The 17,090-nt window shown below is 48.6% G+C and overlaps 1 protein-coding gene across 1 annotated transcript in view; it reads left to right on the forward strand.

Annotated features, from left to right (window-relative positions):
* The first annotated feature begins 329 nt into the window (after positions 1–329).
* The window catches only part of LOC143642862 (cholinephosphotransferase 1-like), a 30,369-nt gene continuing 13,608 nt past the window's right edge, over positions 330–17,090 (forward strand). Inside the window, 3 exon segments of the mRNA XM_077111790.1 lie at positions 330–611; positions 11,786–11,933; positions 12,201–12,342. Coding sequence (XP_076967905.1) covers positions 345–611; positions 11,786–11,933; positions 12,201–12,342 — 557 coding nt within the window. The 5' untranslated portion in view covers positions 330–344.

Here is a 17,090-nt window from a genome sequence, read left to right on the forward strand (position 1 = left end):
ACCGCCAGGCCGCCAGTGTGCGGGGGCGGGTTCCCGGGGCCAGGGGCGGGTCCGCCTGACCGCGACCTCTGCCCAGCTCCGCGCCAGCCGCGAGCCCACTCCGGCTCACCCGCCCCTTCCCGCCCCGCCCGCGGCCCCTCCGCCCTCCGCCCCGCCCCTTCCCGCCCCGCACGCGGCCCCCGCCCTCCGCCCCGCCCCCGCCCTCCGCCCCGCCCCCGCCCTCCGCCCCGCCCCCGCCCTCCGCCCCGCCCCTTCCCGCCCCTCTCTCCGTCCCCACCTCCGCGCCCCCCCGCCCCGCGCTCCCCCTCCCGGCGCCTCGCAGCGGCGGGGCCCGCACGGCGGCCATGGCGGGGGGCCCCGGGGCCAGGCCGCGCTGGCTGAGGGCGCTGGCGGAGCCGCTGGGCGCGGCGCAGCTGCGGCGGCTGGAGGAGCACCGCTACGCGGCCACCGGCGTGTCCCTGCTCGAGCCGCCGCTGCAGGTCTACTGGGCCTGGCTGCTGCAGTGGGTCCCGCTGTGGGTGGCCCCCAACTCCATCACGCTCCTCGGCCTCGCTGTCAACCTGCTCACCACGCTCCTGCTCGTCTCCTACTGCCCCACGGCCACCGAGGAGGTAGGAGCGCGGCCCGCGGCGGGCGCACCCCCAACTGCTGCCCCCGGGCCCCCGCGCCCCCCGCCCCTCCCCCCGGGCAGCTGCCCCAGGCGCCGCCGAGGACAGACGTGGCCGCCCCCCCACCGGCCGGAGCGCTGGCCCGCCACTGCCTGGGCCCGTGTCCCCCCCCCCCCCCCCCCGAGCGCTCCCGGGCCGCGTTGGGCTGTCAAGGTCACTGGCCATGTCCCGTGGCAACCCCTGGCAGCGCAGGGGCCCGGGTAGCCGCCGAGGGCAGGGGTCCCCCAGGCGGGCCCCGGCGTGGGGGGCGGAGCGGCTGCGGGCGACTCTGCACCCGGTGGGGGCCGCGCACCCCTCAGCCCCGTCCTGCCTGGACGAGGCCCTGTGGCTAGTTGGCCGAGCCGGGACTCCCTTGGGACGCTTTACTGTCGTGTTTCTGGACCCTGGGATTGGTGGACCCTGATCTCAGATGAGCTGCCCTCCTCCCATGAAGACCCAGGGCACTGTCAAGGGGACACTTCTCGTCCCATGCACGGCCATAGAAGCCAGGAGCTTGTGCTAGCAGTGAGCGCTTGACCGTTTCCAAGAGGACAAGGGCACATCATCAGGCTTGGGACAGCCGTAGCCGCATGGGGCTGTGTGTGTGTGAGTGTGAGTGTGTGTGTGTGAGTGTGTGTGTGTGTGTGTGTGTGTGTGTGGTCCGCTGCCTGGGGAGTGCTCTGCCGCCCTTAAACGGGGACAGCCTTCTAAACCAGGTGTGGGAACAGCTGATGGGGAGGAGGACCAGATGCAGGGTGGGGTGGGGTGAGAGGGGGCTGACCGATGGCCCTGGGAACACCCTGGGTGCATCCACTATCTTTTGACGGTTGATTTAGCCTCCATTTTAAACATATGTCGCCAATTGACTGGTATGTTCATTATATATCATCTTTTGTTGACATTCCCATCTTAGTGCACTTCCGATTGGTTTGAGGAAAGTGAACTGTTTTAGTTTTTGCAGCCTGTTTCCAGGGTTTTTCAGGGGCGATGTGCTGGGATGGGGGGAGCACTGGGTTAGAAGCAGGGCTGGGCTTCTCCTGTGACTGCCGCCCGTGGGGCCTGGTGTCCGGGTGTAAAAGGAAAACTAACTGCAGGCCTGGTGTCCGGGTGTAAAAGGAAAACTAACTGCAGACCAGTTTCAGAGGATGTCGTGAGGCCCAGGTTACATGTGACATGCAGATAATTGTAAAAATATTCGTTATTAAACAATGTTCTGTAAGAGTATTTAGTTTTTATTGAGTCTAACAGGCTAACAGGATTTGAATGTTTCTGATATTTGCCAGTTAAATAGTGAACTTTTCAATATTATTACTAAGTTGAAAACCACAAAAGAGAAGGGGACACAGAAATCCAAAAGCTTCTGTGAGGGAAGTCAAGGAAGGCCTGATGGAAGAGATAGAATTATGATTAATTTGTTTCAAGAAAAAAAGAAGAGGATCCACCAAAGCACCTTTCAAAGGGGAGTCGGGGTGAAGCAAAATTAAATAAATAAAAATAAAAGTGGCCACAAAAAGGAGGGATGAGAGTCAAAATGGTAAGATGAGACTGAAGGGAATTAATACATCCAAATTCATGTCCTGAGACCCTGCTCACACCGCAGGGTCGGGGCAGCGGGGGAAACGCTGGGGCAGGCATCCCAGGGCCTGCTGGAGAAAGTTCTAGCAACGGTATAAAGGGTGCAGCTAACTCTGGCGGTTCTGCTTGAGCCGCAGAGCTAGGAAGGGCAGGACCAGGTAAATTCAAACCCAAGGCGCTCTGACCCCAAAGCCCGTGGTCTTTTACCACCCCCACCTCCTGGTTTGGAGTGCCTGCATCCTCTGTGTGTCCGTAGAATGCCTTGTGCTTCTGCGCTGTCAGCTATCTACATGGTTTCCCGCGGTGGTGGCTTGGAGCCACCCAGAGAAGCCGGCGAGTGTTTCCGCCATCGAATGGCCTCCTCACTTTCTCAGTCTTTCCCCTGCGCGTGCACAGCAAGGTAACACTTGTCCATGTTTTCGCAAGAGCCAGCTGTGGCCCAGGCTGGAGGTGTGGCTTTCCTTAGCCTGCAGCTGGTTTCCTCATTCTCCAGACAGGGTTTGCAGCCTCAACAGATGGCACCCTGAGGTGTCAGTGCAAACATGCAAGGTTTCGGGGTTGCCTGTCCCCCACAGGCCATACCACTGACTATATCTCTGTTAATAATATTTGATATTTACATGGTTTTTTTTTAACTACTGTGTAAATTTCTAGGACATGACTGGAAATGAAGAGAAATTAGTTGTAAAAAGTTAAGTGATTTGTATAAAGTACCTGCAGTGGAACCCCTATTTCTGTTTAAGAACTTTCCACTCCCATCAAATTGAACAACTCACTGGAGTCAATTTCTGTCCTTGTGCCCCCTGCTCTCCTTTCCCTCCTGTCGCCTGCACCACTTCCCCAGCGTCTGTGTCTCAAGGTTCAGTTCAGATGCCACCTTCTTAGGACATTTTTCTTCTTTCTGCCAAGCAAAATTAATCACTTAATCCTTTGAACACCTCCTGTTTGCCGAGGGTTTACTATGTGCCAGGCATTGTGCGAAGCTGCTTTTACCTCTTATCTCATTTAATCCTCTCAACTTTATGAAGAAGATACTGTTATTATCCACATTTTAGAGGTGAGGAAAGGGAAGGAAAATTCCAGGGCCACTTAGCTTTTAAGAACTCCAAGTCAGAAAGCTATGCTGTGTCCATCTGACTTCGTAGCTCTCCTGTAGAACTTGTGTATTTTATTTTGGTAATTTGTGTCCTTATTGAGCAAGGCAACCTACCAGGTTGTAAACTCAGATAGTGATTGCTCCTTTGTATAATCACCACTGCACAGTGCCTTGCATAAGCAGAAGCTCAGTAAACGTTTGCTAAATGATTGTCTGCATGAATTAAATAACCCAGTGTAACCTAGGGAGATGACTTTTTTCAACCCTTATTCAGTTTTAGCTGTTTTGGGGTTGAATATTTATTGTTTGGGGTGATTCATTTTAAGGAGTAAGAGTTATGTGGTCCTTGACCCCCATTTCTTGGCTGCCTGTTCCAACAAAATTATAGGCTCTTATGATTCAAAAAGACCTTAGAGCTTGTTTAGTGCAATTTCTCCATTCCATAAGTAAGACAGGGGAGTGATTAGAATATGTTCTTCTGGCTCCAGCCCAGTATTCATTGTCTACCTGAAAACCTTCATTCCATGCTGTGGAAGTTAGATTCACTTGTCAGCTTGGCCAGGTGAAGGCACCTAGTTCTGTTGCTGTGGACATGAGCCAATGGTTCGTGAACCTCATCTGTTGCTGATTCCATCTGCAGTCAGCTAGGAGGCATGCCTGCTGCAATGAAATGATGTTTGACTTAATTGGCTGGTGCTTAAATGAGAGAGCTCAATGTAGCACAGCCCAAGCAGCTCAGCAGACCTCATCTCAGAACTCGCAGCTCAGCCCAGGCCTTTGGAGATGCAGAAAGAAATCACCCCAGGGAAAGTTGTTGGAACCCAGAAGCCTGGAGAGAAGGTCAGCAGAGACCATCCTGTGCCTTCCCACGTAAGAAAGAACCTCAGATGAAAGTTAGCTGCCTTTCCTCTGAAGAACTAATAAAATAAATCCCCTCTTAGTAAAACCCAATCCATCTCTGGTGTGTTGCCTTCCAGCAGCTAGCAAACTAGAACACATGCATTTATTTTTGCCCAGTATAAACTGTGACTCCCATTCTCTCAAACAATTCTGTGCTGTCCTCTTGATCGGTGCATAGAAATCCATGCCGGGGTGCCTGTTAGAGTGTATTTATAACAGGCAGGTGCCCAGCAAAGGGTCATCCCAGGGAACATTAATGGCATGTTTCTTTTGTTTATGATGATAGAAAGTTGAGCCAAGAATGAACCAGAAGGGCATCAGAAAAACCTTAAGAAATGTTTTATTCCCTGTTTAAATAATTCAGATTATAGTTGCCTTTGCACTACAAAGTAGAGTTATTTGCAGGGAATGGGGTGGGGGGTGGTGATATAGAAAGAAGAGACAATAACTTTTCTACTCAGATTTTTTTTTAGGATTTTTAAAAATCCAGTTTATTTCCTTTTTATCACCTCACCTCACTTTTTTCTTTTTTAAGCCAGTTCAGTAACTTATTGTGCCAGTTTGAAAGGATTTATGTACCCTAGAGAAGCCATATTTTAATCCTAATCCATCTGTGGAGGCAGCTGTTTCTTTTAATCTCTCTTTAGCACTGTAGGATGGAAACTTGATTAGGTTATCTCCACCGAGATGTGACTTGCCCAGTTGTGGGTATTAACCTTGATTAGAGGGAGATGTGACTCCACCCATTCCAGGTGGGTCTTGATTAGTTTACTGGTGTCATTTAAAAGAGGAAGCATTTTGGAGAAAGCTTGAGAGCCACAACAGCCCACACAGCCAGAGACCTTTGGAGATGAAGAAGGAAAACGCCCCTGGGGGAGCTTCATGAAACAAGAGGCCTGGAGAGAAAGCTAGCAGACGTCACCGTGTGCCTTTCCAGTTGAACGAGAAACCCTGAATTTCATCAGCCTTTCTGGAGTGAAGGTAACCTCTTGTTGGTGTCTTAATTTGGACATTTTTATAGGCTTGCTTTAAGTGGGACATTTTCATGGCCTTAGAACTGTAACCTTGCAACTTAATAAATTTCCCCTTTAAAAGCTGTTCTGTTTCTGGTACATCACATTCTGGCAGTTGGCAATTAAACATATTGAAAAATACTTTTATTGAGAAATTTTCACATACATGCAGTCCATCCAAAGTATACAATCAGTGACTCGCAATATCATCACCTTGTTGTGTTTTCTTCACCATGATCATTTTAGAAAGTTTGCATCACTCCAGAAAAAGAAATAAAAAGAAAAAATCCATACATCCTATGCCCCTTACCCCTCCCTCTCATTGACCACTAATATTGCAATCTACCCAAATTTCTTTTCCCCCTATACCTCCCCCTATTATTTATTTATTTATTGTCCTTATTTTTTAGTCATCTGTCCATGCCCTGGATAAAAGGAGCACCGACCACAAGATTTTCACAATCACACGGTCACACTGTAAAAGTTACATAGTTATACAGTCATCTTCAGGAATCAAGGCTACTGATAATTATGCCTGAGTCACCACCAGAGAACCTCTTTTGTTGCTCAGAGGTGGCCTCTCTCTCTAAGCCAACTTGGCAGGTGAATTCACTCCACCCCCCACGTGGGACATGACTTCCAGGGGTGTACATCTCCCTGGCAACGTGGGACAGAAATCCCAGGATGAGCCAGGACCTGACATCATGAGATTGAGAAAGCCTTCTTGACCAAAAGGGGGAAAGAGAGAAATGAGATAAAATAAAGTTTCATTGGCTGAGAGATTTCAAATAGAGTCGAGAGGTTGTCCTGGAGATTATTCTTATGCATTATATAGATTTCCCTTTTTAGTTTAGGGTGTATTGGAGTGGCTGGAGGGGAGTACCTGAAACTGGCCAGCTGTGTTCCAGTGGCCCTGAGAGGCTCAGTGGCCCTGAGAGGCTCCGTGTCCCCAGCTGGCCTAACAGTTATCAGTGATGTCAACCCCTTTATTCACATAAGGCCTATTTTAGTTTGCTAAAGCTGCCAGAACCGAACACACCAGGGATGAGTCAGCTTTTAATAAGGGGATTTGTTTAGTTACAGACTTATAGTTCTTCAGAGGAAAGGCAGCCAGCTTTCACCTGAGTTTCTCTGTCAATGGGAAGACACAGCAAACTCAGCTGGCCTTCTCTCCTGGCTTCTGGGTTCCAGCGGCTTTCCCTGGGGCAATTCCTTCCTGCATCTCTGCATATCTGGGCTGAGCTGCAAGAGTTCAGATGAGGTGCGCTGAGCTGCTGAGCTCCCTTCTGACTTCTCTCTTTTAAGCCTCCAGCTAATCAAACCTCACTTATTGTGGAAGGCCCTCCCCTTCGCCGACCACAGATGTAATCAGCCATAGATGAATTTCACATGCTCATGATTTATGTCCACAGCAACAGAACAATGGGACACCATCTCCTGGCCGGGTTCACACCTGAACCTAACTACTACAAGGCCATTTAAAGCAAAGAGGTATTTTAAGTATAAAAATTCATATTACAGACATTATATAATTTCAGTATTTAAGTTTTAATTTGAGTAAATTGTTGCTATCATGTATGCCCTAGACTAGTTTTGTGTACTGTTTTTCTTTACATCAGCTTTAAATCAGCTCTCTTTCAAGAGAGGCTGTGATCGGAGGTAGGGGCTGGAGGAGGGAACGGAGCCTCCGGCCAACTCGGGCCCCAGTCTCAGTGCATGGGGCCTGCCGCGGAGCTCAGCCCAGAGACCAGTCCCTTCTGCCCCCATGACAGGCTTCATGGGGACGCGAGGAGAGGGAGGTGGCCCTGAGGCCATCACTCCCGTGGCCGGCCAGGGGAGGGATATGCCGTGGTGAGGATCTGGCGCCAGCTTGCCCAGGTGGTGATAACCCTGGTAGACGGTCAGGCAAGTGCCGGCCTGACCGCTGCTGCAAGGACATCTCGTGGCTGGGTGATGGCACCGAAGGCCAGTGTGGTGACCATCAGCCAGATGTTCAGCTGTGGGTGATTACCCCTGCGAGCAGCTATGGGCAGGTCCTCCCAACGAAGGAATCCGGCGTCACTGAAGGCTTTTAAGGAGGAAGAGAGGCTTTCACGGCCCTCCAGCCATCAGCGTCTCCTGTGGAGTCATCAGATGCTCCCTCGGAGCCCCCTAGCCTCCCGCCTGCCCTGTGCATTGCGGACTCTTCCCTCCCCACGGTTGCCTGAGACACTTTCTCCATCTCCTGCTGACAGATCTCTCCTGCCGATTGTTTCTCTGGAGAACCTTCCCGCGCAGGGTGGCAGTGGGCCCCTCAGGGGACGTCAGGGCGCGGTGTCCTCCGGGGAGCAGGCGGGTGGGCCGTCCTGGACGGGGCCAGAGCTGGGTGCCCAGGGCGGGGGGGCGGGTCTCAGCCACGTCACCAGTAAACGAGCTGGACAAGAGCGCTTGGTGGCCGGGATGGGGCTGGAGAGAGAAGGAAGGTGGGTGTGGAACACAAGACTGTGGGAGGAGCTGTGTCAGTGGGTGACAAGCCTGTTCATCTGTCTCTCTCACTCCTGGGGTGAGGGGGGGTCTGGGCGGGCGGCCAGGGGCCCCCACCACGCACGGAGGCCCTGCCCTCCCAGCTCCTGTCATCCGCACTGAGAAGGCGTCTGGTCGCCAAGACCTTTCCCCACCCTCAGCTCCCAGCCCGGCTGTGTCTGGGGAGTGCGCGCCGCGGCCCCGCAGAGCCGAGAAGGCCCAAGTGGTCCAGCCCTAGGGAGCGGGCGCTGTCCGGGGGGCGGGGGCCCGAGAGGAGCGCGCGTCCTGGCGGGGGTGCGGCGGGGGGCGGGCCCGAGGCCGCGGGGGTCTCAGGCGTGCGGGGCGCTGACGCCCAGCTGGCCTCCACTCTTCAGCCCGCCCAGCCCGTCCCTTCCCATCTGTCTTCAGTGGGGAGACCTGAGGTTCTCCGGCTGCCGGGCTCATTCCTGGCACAGCGGTGCGCTCCCGGGGCTGTCGGCGGTGCCGCCCGCCTTTGGACGGGCAAATCGCGTGTGAGAGAGAAATGTCAGCCCACCGGCTTCGCTTGAGGTTCCTTTTCCCAGCATCAGCTTTGCGAGTTGAAGGCTAAACTGCAATGTGTGACTTTGAGGCGAGGGTTTCCAGTTTTGTGTGTGCTCTATGTAAGATTTGGGAGTTTCAAGCTCGTCATTTAATTTCTTCAAATCCTCTAATGAAGAATAGCATCTTGTAATTTCAAATAACTAGAAAAGATTAAATTTCCCCCATAATTTATTCTTACATACTTCTTTCTTAATGGCATAACCAAAAAAAACAATGCACATGTATTGATGAGTCTTTTGAAATGACGGGGGGCTGTGACTTATTCGGTGTGTGTGTGTGTTTGGGGGGGGTGCCTGGGCCGGGCATGGAACCCAGGTCTCCCGCAGGGCCGGCAGGCCTCCTGCCGCTGCCCCCCCCCACCCCTCCAACTTGTTCTTAGTTGTTATTTTGTTTCTAGAATAAACATAACGTGTTATGAAATTATGTTAGATTGATTGGAGAAGTCATTACTTATATTATGAATAGTCATACTTGAATACCATGCAGTCATTAGAAATGATGTCAGTTTTTGTGTTTGATCTAGAAAGATTTGTCATCTGTTATTGCATTCTGATCTTAAAAGTTACAGTGGATACTCTGAAAACTGTATAATTAAGATGTTAAGTGTTAGGAAGCTGGCACTGCCTGGGGCTCTCTCCTGCTGGGACTGTGGCTTCTGTGGGAGTATCCGCTGGGCTGTCCCGGGTCTGGCTAGTTACTAGTCAGAGGCACCGTGGAGGCCTGGAACTGCCCTGCCCAGGTGGCAGGTTAGAAGAGAAGAACAGTTACACTGGAGTAGCTTCCTGGCGGGAGCAGAGGTGGTGGGTGTGAGGACACTGCAACGGCCCGGAACTGAGGAGGAAGGGGCCTGGTAGCCTGCATACGCCCCTGCCCCGCGCCCGTCTCCCCGTGGCCCCTGCCCCGCACGCCTGCCCCAAGCCCCTGCCCCGTGCCCCTGTCCCTGCCCCTGCCCCGCGTCCCTGCCCCAGCCCCTGCCCCGCGCCCCTGTCCCTGCCCCACCCCTGCGACGCGGCCCCTGCCCCAGCCCCTACCCCGAGCCTCTGCCCCGAGCCCCTGTCTCCGCGCCCTTGCGCCACGGCCCTGCCCCTGCCCCGCGGCCCCTGCCCCTGCCCCGAGCCCCTGCCCCATGGCCCTGCCCCTGCCCCGCAGCCCCGTCCTCCGGCCCTGCCCCCGGCCGTGCTGGTGAGGCTGAGCGCCTCTAGGAGCAGGGCGCAGGGGACAGCTGGGGTGTAAGAGCTCAGGGCCGTTCCAGGGCCTGGAGATCCTGGACCGCGTCGGGGGCCGCTCGCCCAGCGACGCGATTCAATGTCGCCGCCCCGGTCCATCGGTCTGCACGCATCGTGGATGGCAACCCAGGACGCCGGCAGTGCGGGGTGCGTGCGTGTCCATTCGCTGCTCCAGGCCGCGGTCCCCTTCCCGCCTCCTTCCCACCTCCCTGTGGCTCCCGGGGTGCTGCCGCAGGAAAATTTTGACAATGGAACGTTCAGAGTGCCCAGGATAATCCAAAATGACTCAGTATGACAAATCAGGAAACTCTTGTTAATGTTAGTTCAAAGTAACCTCACATTTACTTAGATTGAGGAAAGAGGTAGTCGGGCCAATTGGATATTTGTAGAATTAACACATAAACCGTCCATAGGTTGGTCTTTAAAAGGTTATATTTGCCACTAAACGTATGCAAAACACAAAATAATAGCTGACCTTTATTAAGTGCTTACTGTGTACCAGGCTGTGTCAAGAGCTATCTAAGAATATCTTCATCAGATGCAACTGTCGGTATTAGTCACGTCTTAGAGATCAGGGCGGCTGAGTATTTATGTCGGACATATGGGGGTAAGGGACAGAGCTGAGCAGCAAATCTGGCCCTAACGTCCAGCCCTCATCCTCAGCCCTGCTGCCTGCTGCCTCTCTACAGCCAGAATTCTGCCTTGGCCCTTTCTTTTCCTACAGCACTTTATAGCCCACATACTTCTGGCAGCTCAGGTTCCTAATGAAAAATTTGCTCCTGAATTGTGGTTTCCCTTTCAGTAATGTGTCATTTCCTCTGTCTGCTTTCCAGATTTTTTAAAATGTTTCTCTCAGTTTGATTATTAGGACTTAGGGCATGGGTTTCTTTGGATTTTGTGTTTTGGGGTTCACTGAGTGTTTTGAATTTGTGGGTTTATGTCTTGTGCTAATTTTGAGAGGTTTTCACCCATACATCTTCAAATACTTTTTATGCACACACTCTTTTTTCCTCTCTGCTTTTGGGATTCCAGTGGCCTAAATGTTAGACATTTTGCTACTGTCTCACAGGGCCCTGAGGCTCTCTTTATTTTTAAAAATTTTTTTTCCTCTGTTCAAATTTCTGTTCTTCTGCCTGCACGTTTACTGTCTCTTTCCTCTGTCCTCTTCATGCTGCTATGGAGCCCATCCAGTGAGATTTTTATTTTGGTTATTGTAGTTTTCAAATATAAACTGCCCATTTGATTCTTTATATCATCCATCTTTCCTGGGACCTTATACCTCTTCATTCATTTTTAAGGTGTGTGCCCTTCCAGATAAGCGCATCATCTATGTTATCTCCACATTGGTATCTATTGATAGTCTTTGACTGTGTGAGTTGAGATTTTCCTGATTTTTCATGGTGAGTAATTTTGGATTGTTATCCTGGGCACTTTGAATGCTACGTTGTAAAAATCTGGGTCTTCTTTAAGTCCTATATAGAGTGTCCACATTTTTGTTTTAGCAAACAGTCAACTTGATTTAGGCCACAAGTTCCAACCAGCCTTCGTGGGTTGTGGTTTCAGCGTCAGTTCCGTTTTCAGAGGCTTTGCAGAACTGTCTGCCTCTGTCCCGCCAGCATGCCACCCACTGCCCAATCTGGGGTCTGGTGGGGGGCTGCCTCGCAGCTCAGGCTCTCAGTTCTGGCTTAGTCATTTGAACTTTGTGCTCCTCTCAGTGTGGGCTTCTGGGATCCCTGACCCAGATAACTTTGAGCAGTTCTTCTGATTTCTGGATTTAATTCTCATCTCTACAGTGAGGATTGTGAATGTACCTTATCATCTAATAGGGTGCTAAAAGGCATGAGCAAAAGAAAATATGTTGATTGGCTCTGAGAAACTGAGCTAAATGTTAGACATTATACTTGTCCATATTCCTTGGCCTTTCCCCCTTCTTCCGTCTTTGAAGGAAGTCAACAAAATGTGTCGTTCTGAGTGTTTTTACTCTCTTTCTGATTTGCTTTCAATTACAGCATCTCATTTGACAGTCATGGGGTCGAGAGATGAGTGGGCCTGAGGAGACCCATGCTGTGCCCTCTCACCAGGCAGGTGGGTCAGCAAGGAAGGGCGGGTCTCAGAAACCACTGCCAGCCTCGCACACGTGAACCCCAGCGGCACTGTCCGCAGGGGCCTAAAGGTTGAATCACCCCAAGGTCGAGAAACTAACTTCTTGTTACTCAGCAGTCTTTATTATGAATTTATTTTTAGGCACCATACTGGACATTCCTTTTATGTGCCTTGGGACTCTTCATCTACCAGTCACTGGATGCTATTGATGGGAAACAAGCCAGAAGGACAAATTCTTGTTCTCCTTTAGGGGAGCTCTTTGACCATGGTTGTGACTCACTTTCCACAGGTAAATTAGTGGATTCTGCTGTGGGCCTTGTTGTACTAGAAGCTTAAGAACAGAAATGACCTGAGCTGTTGGAATGGCCAGTTTTTTGGAAGGCGTATATTTGGGGGCAAATTCCTAGTGTGATTAAAAAGTATCCTCAAGGATTTATTTTGTTAAGTGTACCTTATTTTAATGCCACGATTATGTCCCTTAAAACTAAACAGGCTATGGCAATTATTTCATTAATATTTTAAATTTCTTAATGGTTCTTAAACTTTTTTCTTTCAGTGTTTATGGCAGTTGGAGCTTCGATCGCTGTTCGCTTAGGAACCCATCCTGACTGGTTGTTTTTCTGCTCTTTTATTGGAATGTTCATGTTTTATTGTGCTCACTGGCAGACATATGTTTCAGGCGTGTTGAGGTTTGGAAAGTAAGTATGTTTTTTAAGTTGTACATTAAAAAATATAATTGGGTTCCTTCCGTAATCTGTTATACTTCATTTATCCATAATAAGCAGATCTTATGTCAGTATTTTGAATTTTCCTTTGCTGTATTGGAGCACCGTGAATGCAATGTCTTAATTCAGGATTTTTAGGTATTCTGTGCTGTAAAATTATATTATCTGATAAGTAGTTTTTTTCTCCCTATCTCCAACTTACTAGCACAAGCTTACAGTAAGTAGGGAAAAGAGAAAATAAGGGACTTGAATAATAGAAAAAGAGTATGTAGTTCTTAACCACGCTGCAGTTGATTTGTATAATAAGATAATGGGTGTCTAAAGGTCCTTTTTGGTCAAATTTTCATGTGCCCCAAAAGAACAGGGGGACCCCTTGAAGCAGATTACTGACAACAGGTAATCATGAGATTCACGTTGGGGAGATAATATGGAAACAATTCATACATGCTAAAGAGCTACACATTAGATGATATACATATATATATCTGAAACTTCTTTCTTAGAGATATTGTGCAAACAGTATGCGCAAAGTAGGGACACTGTTCCTTTTTCCCATGTAGCCTAGCCTCTGCCGGATTTTTTTTTTTTAACTCATCTTGTTTAAAACTAAACTTACTTCTTTTCTAAGAATCTGTTCCCATTGCTTTCCCATCATGTTGCCACCACTGTTTGACTCCTGGAAGCTCAAACTCGTGCAGTCACCTTTGACTTCTTTTCCCTTTTATTTGTAGTGCTTTCTTTCGTCCCTTTCCACTTCTGCAGTCACTGCTCAAATCCTGGCTCTCATCACCTCTTGCCCGATGATTTCCAGTCTCTTAACTGGTCTTTCCATCCCTCACCATCCTCCTGGACTCCATCCTGCAGTTTGCCACGGGATTAAGTATCTAAAATGAGGCTTTGCATTTGTCACTCCCGATCATAAAACCTTCGGTGGCTCCTTTTCAGAGATTAAGTCAAGTCTCTTGAGCCCATCTTTCAAAGTCCTGAACAGTCTGGTTCCTGCTGACATCTTCACTTTCATCCCCCTTCCTTGCCCTACCGGAATGCTCTGCGACCTGCTCGCCTCACTGTCTGTGTCAGGTCAGCTGTCCTTAGTGGCATGATTGTATAATTGAGCGACTCAACTGAACTCTTTTGAAAATGAAAGGGAGTTCTGCCTGATTCTTTAAAGATTTTCTATTTGCTCGTTCTTAGCTTTGGCCTCCCATGTCTATTGATTGTTTTTAGCCCTACCTATGGCTGTAAGAGAAATAGTAGCTCCAAAAATAATCTCTGATAATGAGAAGAGACAGAAGAAATTAAAAACTGTGAATAGATTAGCAGAGAAGGCTTTTACCAATTTTTCACATTGTTTCTCCCTGTGGAGTTGCGGTCACCATCTGTTGAGCCCTTGCTTGTCTCAGACCCTGAGCAAGTGCTCAACGGGCGTGCTCTCATTTACTCCTCTCCTGTACCCGGGATGGGAGCTGGGAGGTATTACCTCCACGGTACAGATGAGTCAGAGAGGTTCAGTGAATGTCTTCAGTACTGCTACGTGCTAGAACCAGGATGAAAACTCAGGTCTGTTTGACTTCACACCCTCACCTTTAATGACTTCTGCTTGGTTCTGTGCGATCCGCTCTGCTGCAGATGCTCTTCAGTGGCATAAGCACTGAAGAAATCCTGATAAGGCCGAATTAGCTTAGAAAGCATTTATGAAAAACATGAGTCTTTATCTGATTCCTGATGTACTGGTCATGGAATCAAGGTAATTATGTACGATCAAATATACCTATTAATAGATTAAGAGAAGCTCAAATAAATAAAGCAGCTTTGCAAAGTGTAATGTAGTTTAGTTGACTTGCTGAATTTCCCATAGTAAACTGGAGGAATAAAATAATGCCATGTTCTGGTTAATTATTATTGTTAGAATTACTATTATTTAATGACTAACATTCTACTTCTTTGCTTTCTGACTTCATTAAAAATCTTTCTGAAGTGCATTCATTTGCATTTCAGGCCTAGTTATGCATGTCATGCTCATTGGCTGTTTATCAAGCGCCCCAAGTATGTGTCCAGGACCGGGGGTTCCGGGGAACTGGGGGCCCCAGGGCAGGAGCCTGCTGGGCAGACGGGGAACCCAGCCTTAGGCGCAGTGGGGGAGTGAGGGTCCTCAGAACCAGGGGCATCCTTTCAAAACTCTGATTCTGCACGGTAGATATCCTAAACTGTGAATTTTCCACTCTGCCAAGGTAAAAATATCATGAGGGATCGAGTCTGATAGATTGTTGTTCCAGCTTAACACCACATGGATCTGTATTGTAAATCTAAATATATTTTATAAATAAATTCTTGGTTTCAGCCTGTTTAATATGGTTTCCCTCTTTTTCCTGAAAAAAAAAACATCTCAAATGACAGTTTGTTTGGTTGCGCTAATGCACTTAAGGCTTTGTTATTTTTTATTTTTATTTTTTTTACATGGGCAGGCACTGGGAATCGAACCCGGGTCCTCTGTCATGGCAGGCAAGCATTCTTGCCTGCTGAGCCACCGTGGCCTGCCCTAGGCTTTGTTATTTACATTACTAGTTTTTTGCTATTTGATTTTTTTTTTTTCAATTTTCAAAGCCCTTCACAATAATTTATTAGTCAGCATTGATTCTGCTTTAAGTATAATAGTTAAAAGCAGAGGCTCTGGAATCAGACTAAGTAGAATCGAATTCTGGCTCCAACATACAGTTGTGTGACCTGAAATAAGTTACTTAACCTAATTTCTTCATGTGTATAATGGGGATTTTCAACATAACTGTCTCAAAGGATCACTGTAAAAATCCATATGAATGTATGTAAAGCCCTTAGCACCGAATCTGGAGCACAGAAGCACTCAGAGTTAGCTATTAGTGTGCATTTCTCTTTATTGTGATTCAGAGTCCCTTGTGTGTTTACTTTCTCAAGAGTGGCATTAAAAAGTAAGTCTTACTAAAAATAGAAAACATGCCCTATATTAATCAGTAGGAGTTACTTATCAGTAACTGATTTCGTAAGGAAATAAACGCACAGAAGAAACTGAGTTAAAATAAAATTGAGGATGAAAGACCAACAGTAATTTGAGTGTTTTATTGCCTACTGATGCAATATTTATTTAAACAATGAATTTGAATAAATATTTTTTGCAATATTTATACAAATATTTAGTGAGCAGCTGCTATATGCCAGGTACTGTTCTAGGTGCTGAAGTAAAAAGAGTAAACAAAACAGACAAAAATCTCTACTCCAGTGGAGCATATGTGCTAATATGGGAAACAGACAATAAGGCATGATTTTTTGAATAAAAAATAGTGAATACAGTCTGCCAGCTGTGCTCATGCTCCTGTTTATGGGTACTGGTAGAAGACACAGGAATCCTAGTCAGAGAGGAGCACAGCTTAAGGCGCGGCAGTGGCCAGAGCCCAGGTACGTGGAGGCAGGCACCCGGGCCGGGCCGGGGCGGGCAGGGCTGGACGGGACGGGAGCCAGCACTCGCGGAGGGCTGGCCCCAGGGAGGGAGGCCAGGACTGCGCTTTCTAGGCTGCCCCAGCAGCAGTGAGCTGGGATGCTCTGGGCCCGTGGCAGCTTGCCTCTCCTACTATTAGGAGGAAAAACTAAGCAAGGGAAGAAAAGAAAGTGACTATTCAAATACTGTTCTAGTTTATGTATTGTCTGGTTTGCTGGGCTGCTGTGACAAGTATCACGCAGTGGACTGGCTTAACAGCAACGTTTATTGGGCGGTTTGCAGGCCAGAAGTCCAAGATCAAGGTGTCCTCAAGGCTCTGCTTTGTCCCCAGGGTCTCTAGTACTCCGGTGCTCGTTGACTGCAGTCCTCCGGGTCCCCCGCACCTATCGCGGCCTTCCTGCACAGAGCGTGCTCTCTCTCCCGCTCGCTCTCTCTCCCTCCCACCCCTTGTGTCTGTCCTTCTGCTTCTGGTGTTTTGGTGACCTGTCTCCGGCCCCTGCCTGGAGCTCCCTCGGTCACTGTGTCCGAGTTTCTTGCCGCGCGAGGACTGCAGTGGTGCGGATGAACCCGTCCTGAGTCAGGGGCCCACACCTGGAGTTTAATCTTCAGAAGGTCCCCTTCGCAAGTAAGCCCGCGCTCACAGGAACGTGGATTAGCACTAGGAACGTACCTTTTGAGTGGGCACAGAATTCAATCTGCACGCTTAGGAATATACAAACCCTGTTTTGTAGAACAGAAATAGAAATATTGTTCTGTTTTATTTGTGACTATTTAAATTATTTTGCCTTATCAGTTGAAAATAGGTGGATTTCAATACAAATATGAATTTTATAATTCTCAACATGTCAATAACTGTTTTTACCATGATCTTCAAGTAGTAAAAGATTGTTTTCAGCTTCAGTGACTCGTTAGTTTTTCTTTGGCACAGTTAGTGGAAAAAATTTTAAGACTCTAGTTAACCTCTGTCCCTGTACTAGTGCTTGTTATGTGATAAGGCATATTTTCTTTGTAGCATATTTGCTTCTATGTAACAAGGGTCTTGTGTAATTCAATGATAGCAAACGATACTTTTAGCTTAATTTAAAAATTTAAACCAAACATTTTAGGCCCAAGTTCAGTGTTAAGTTGCGTTCTGTGGTATTTTATTTACCTATGAATATTTAAGACTCGGGGTTAATTTTCCTTCTTTCAAAGGCATGACAAATTTCCAGAGAATTAGGTCCATACTGCAGCATACGTGGTGTTCAACCTA

Source organism: Tamandua tetradactyla, chromosome 7 (assembly GCF_023851605.1).
Source record: "Tamandua tetradactyla isolate mTamTet1 chromosome 7, mTamTet1.pri, whole genome shotgun sequence".
In the NCBI taxonomy this organism is placed as follows: Eukaryota; Metazoa; Chordata; class Mammalia; order Pilosa; family Myrmecophagidae; genus Tamandua; species Tamandua tetradactyla.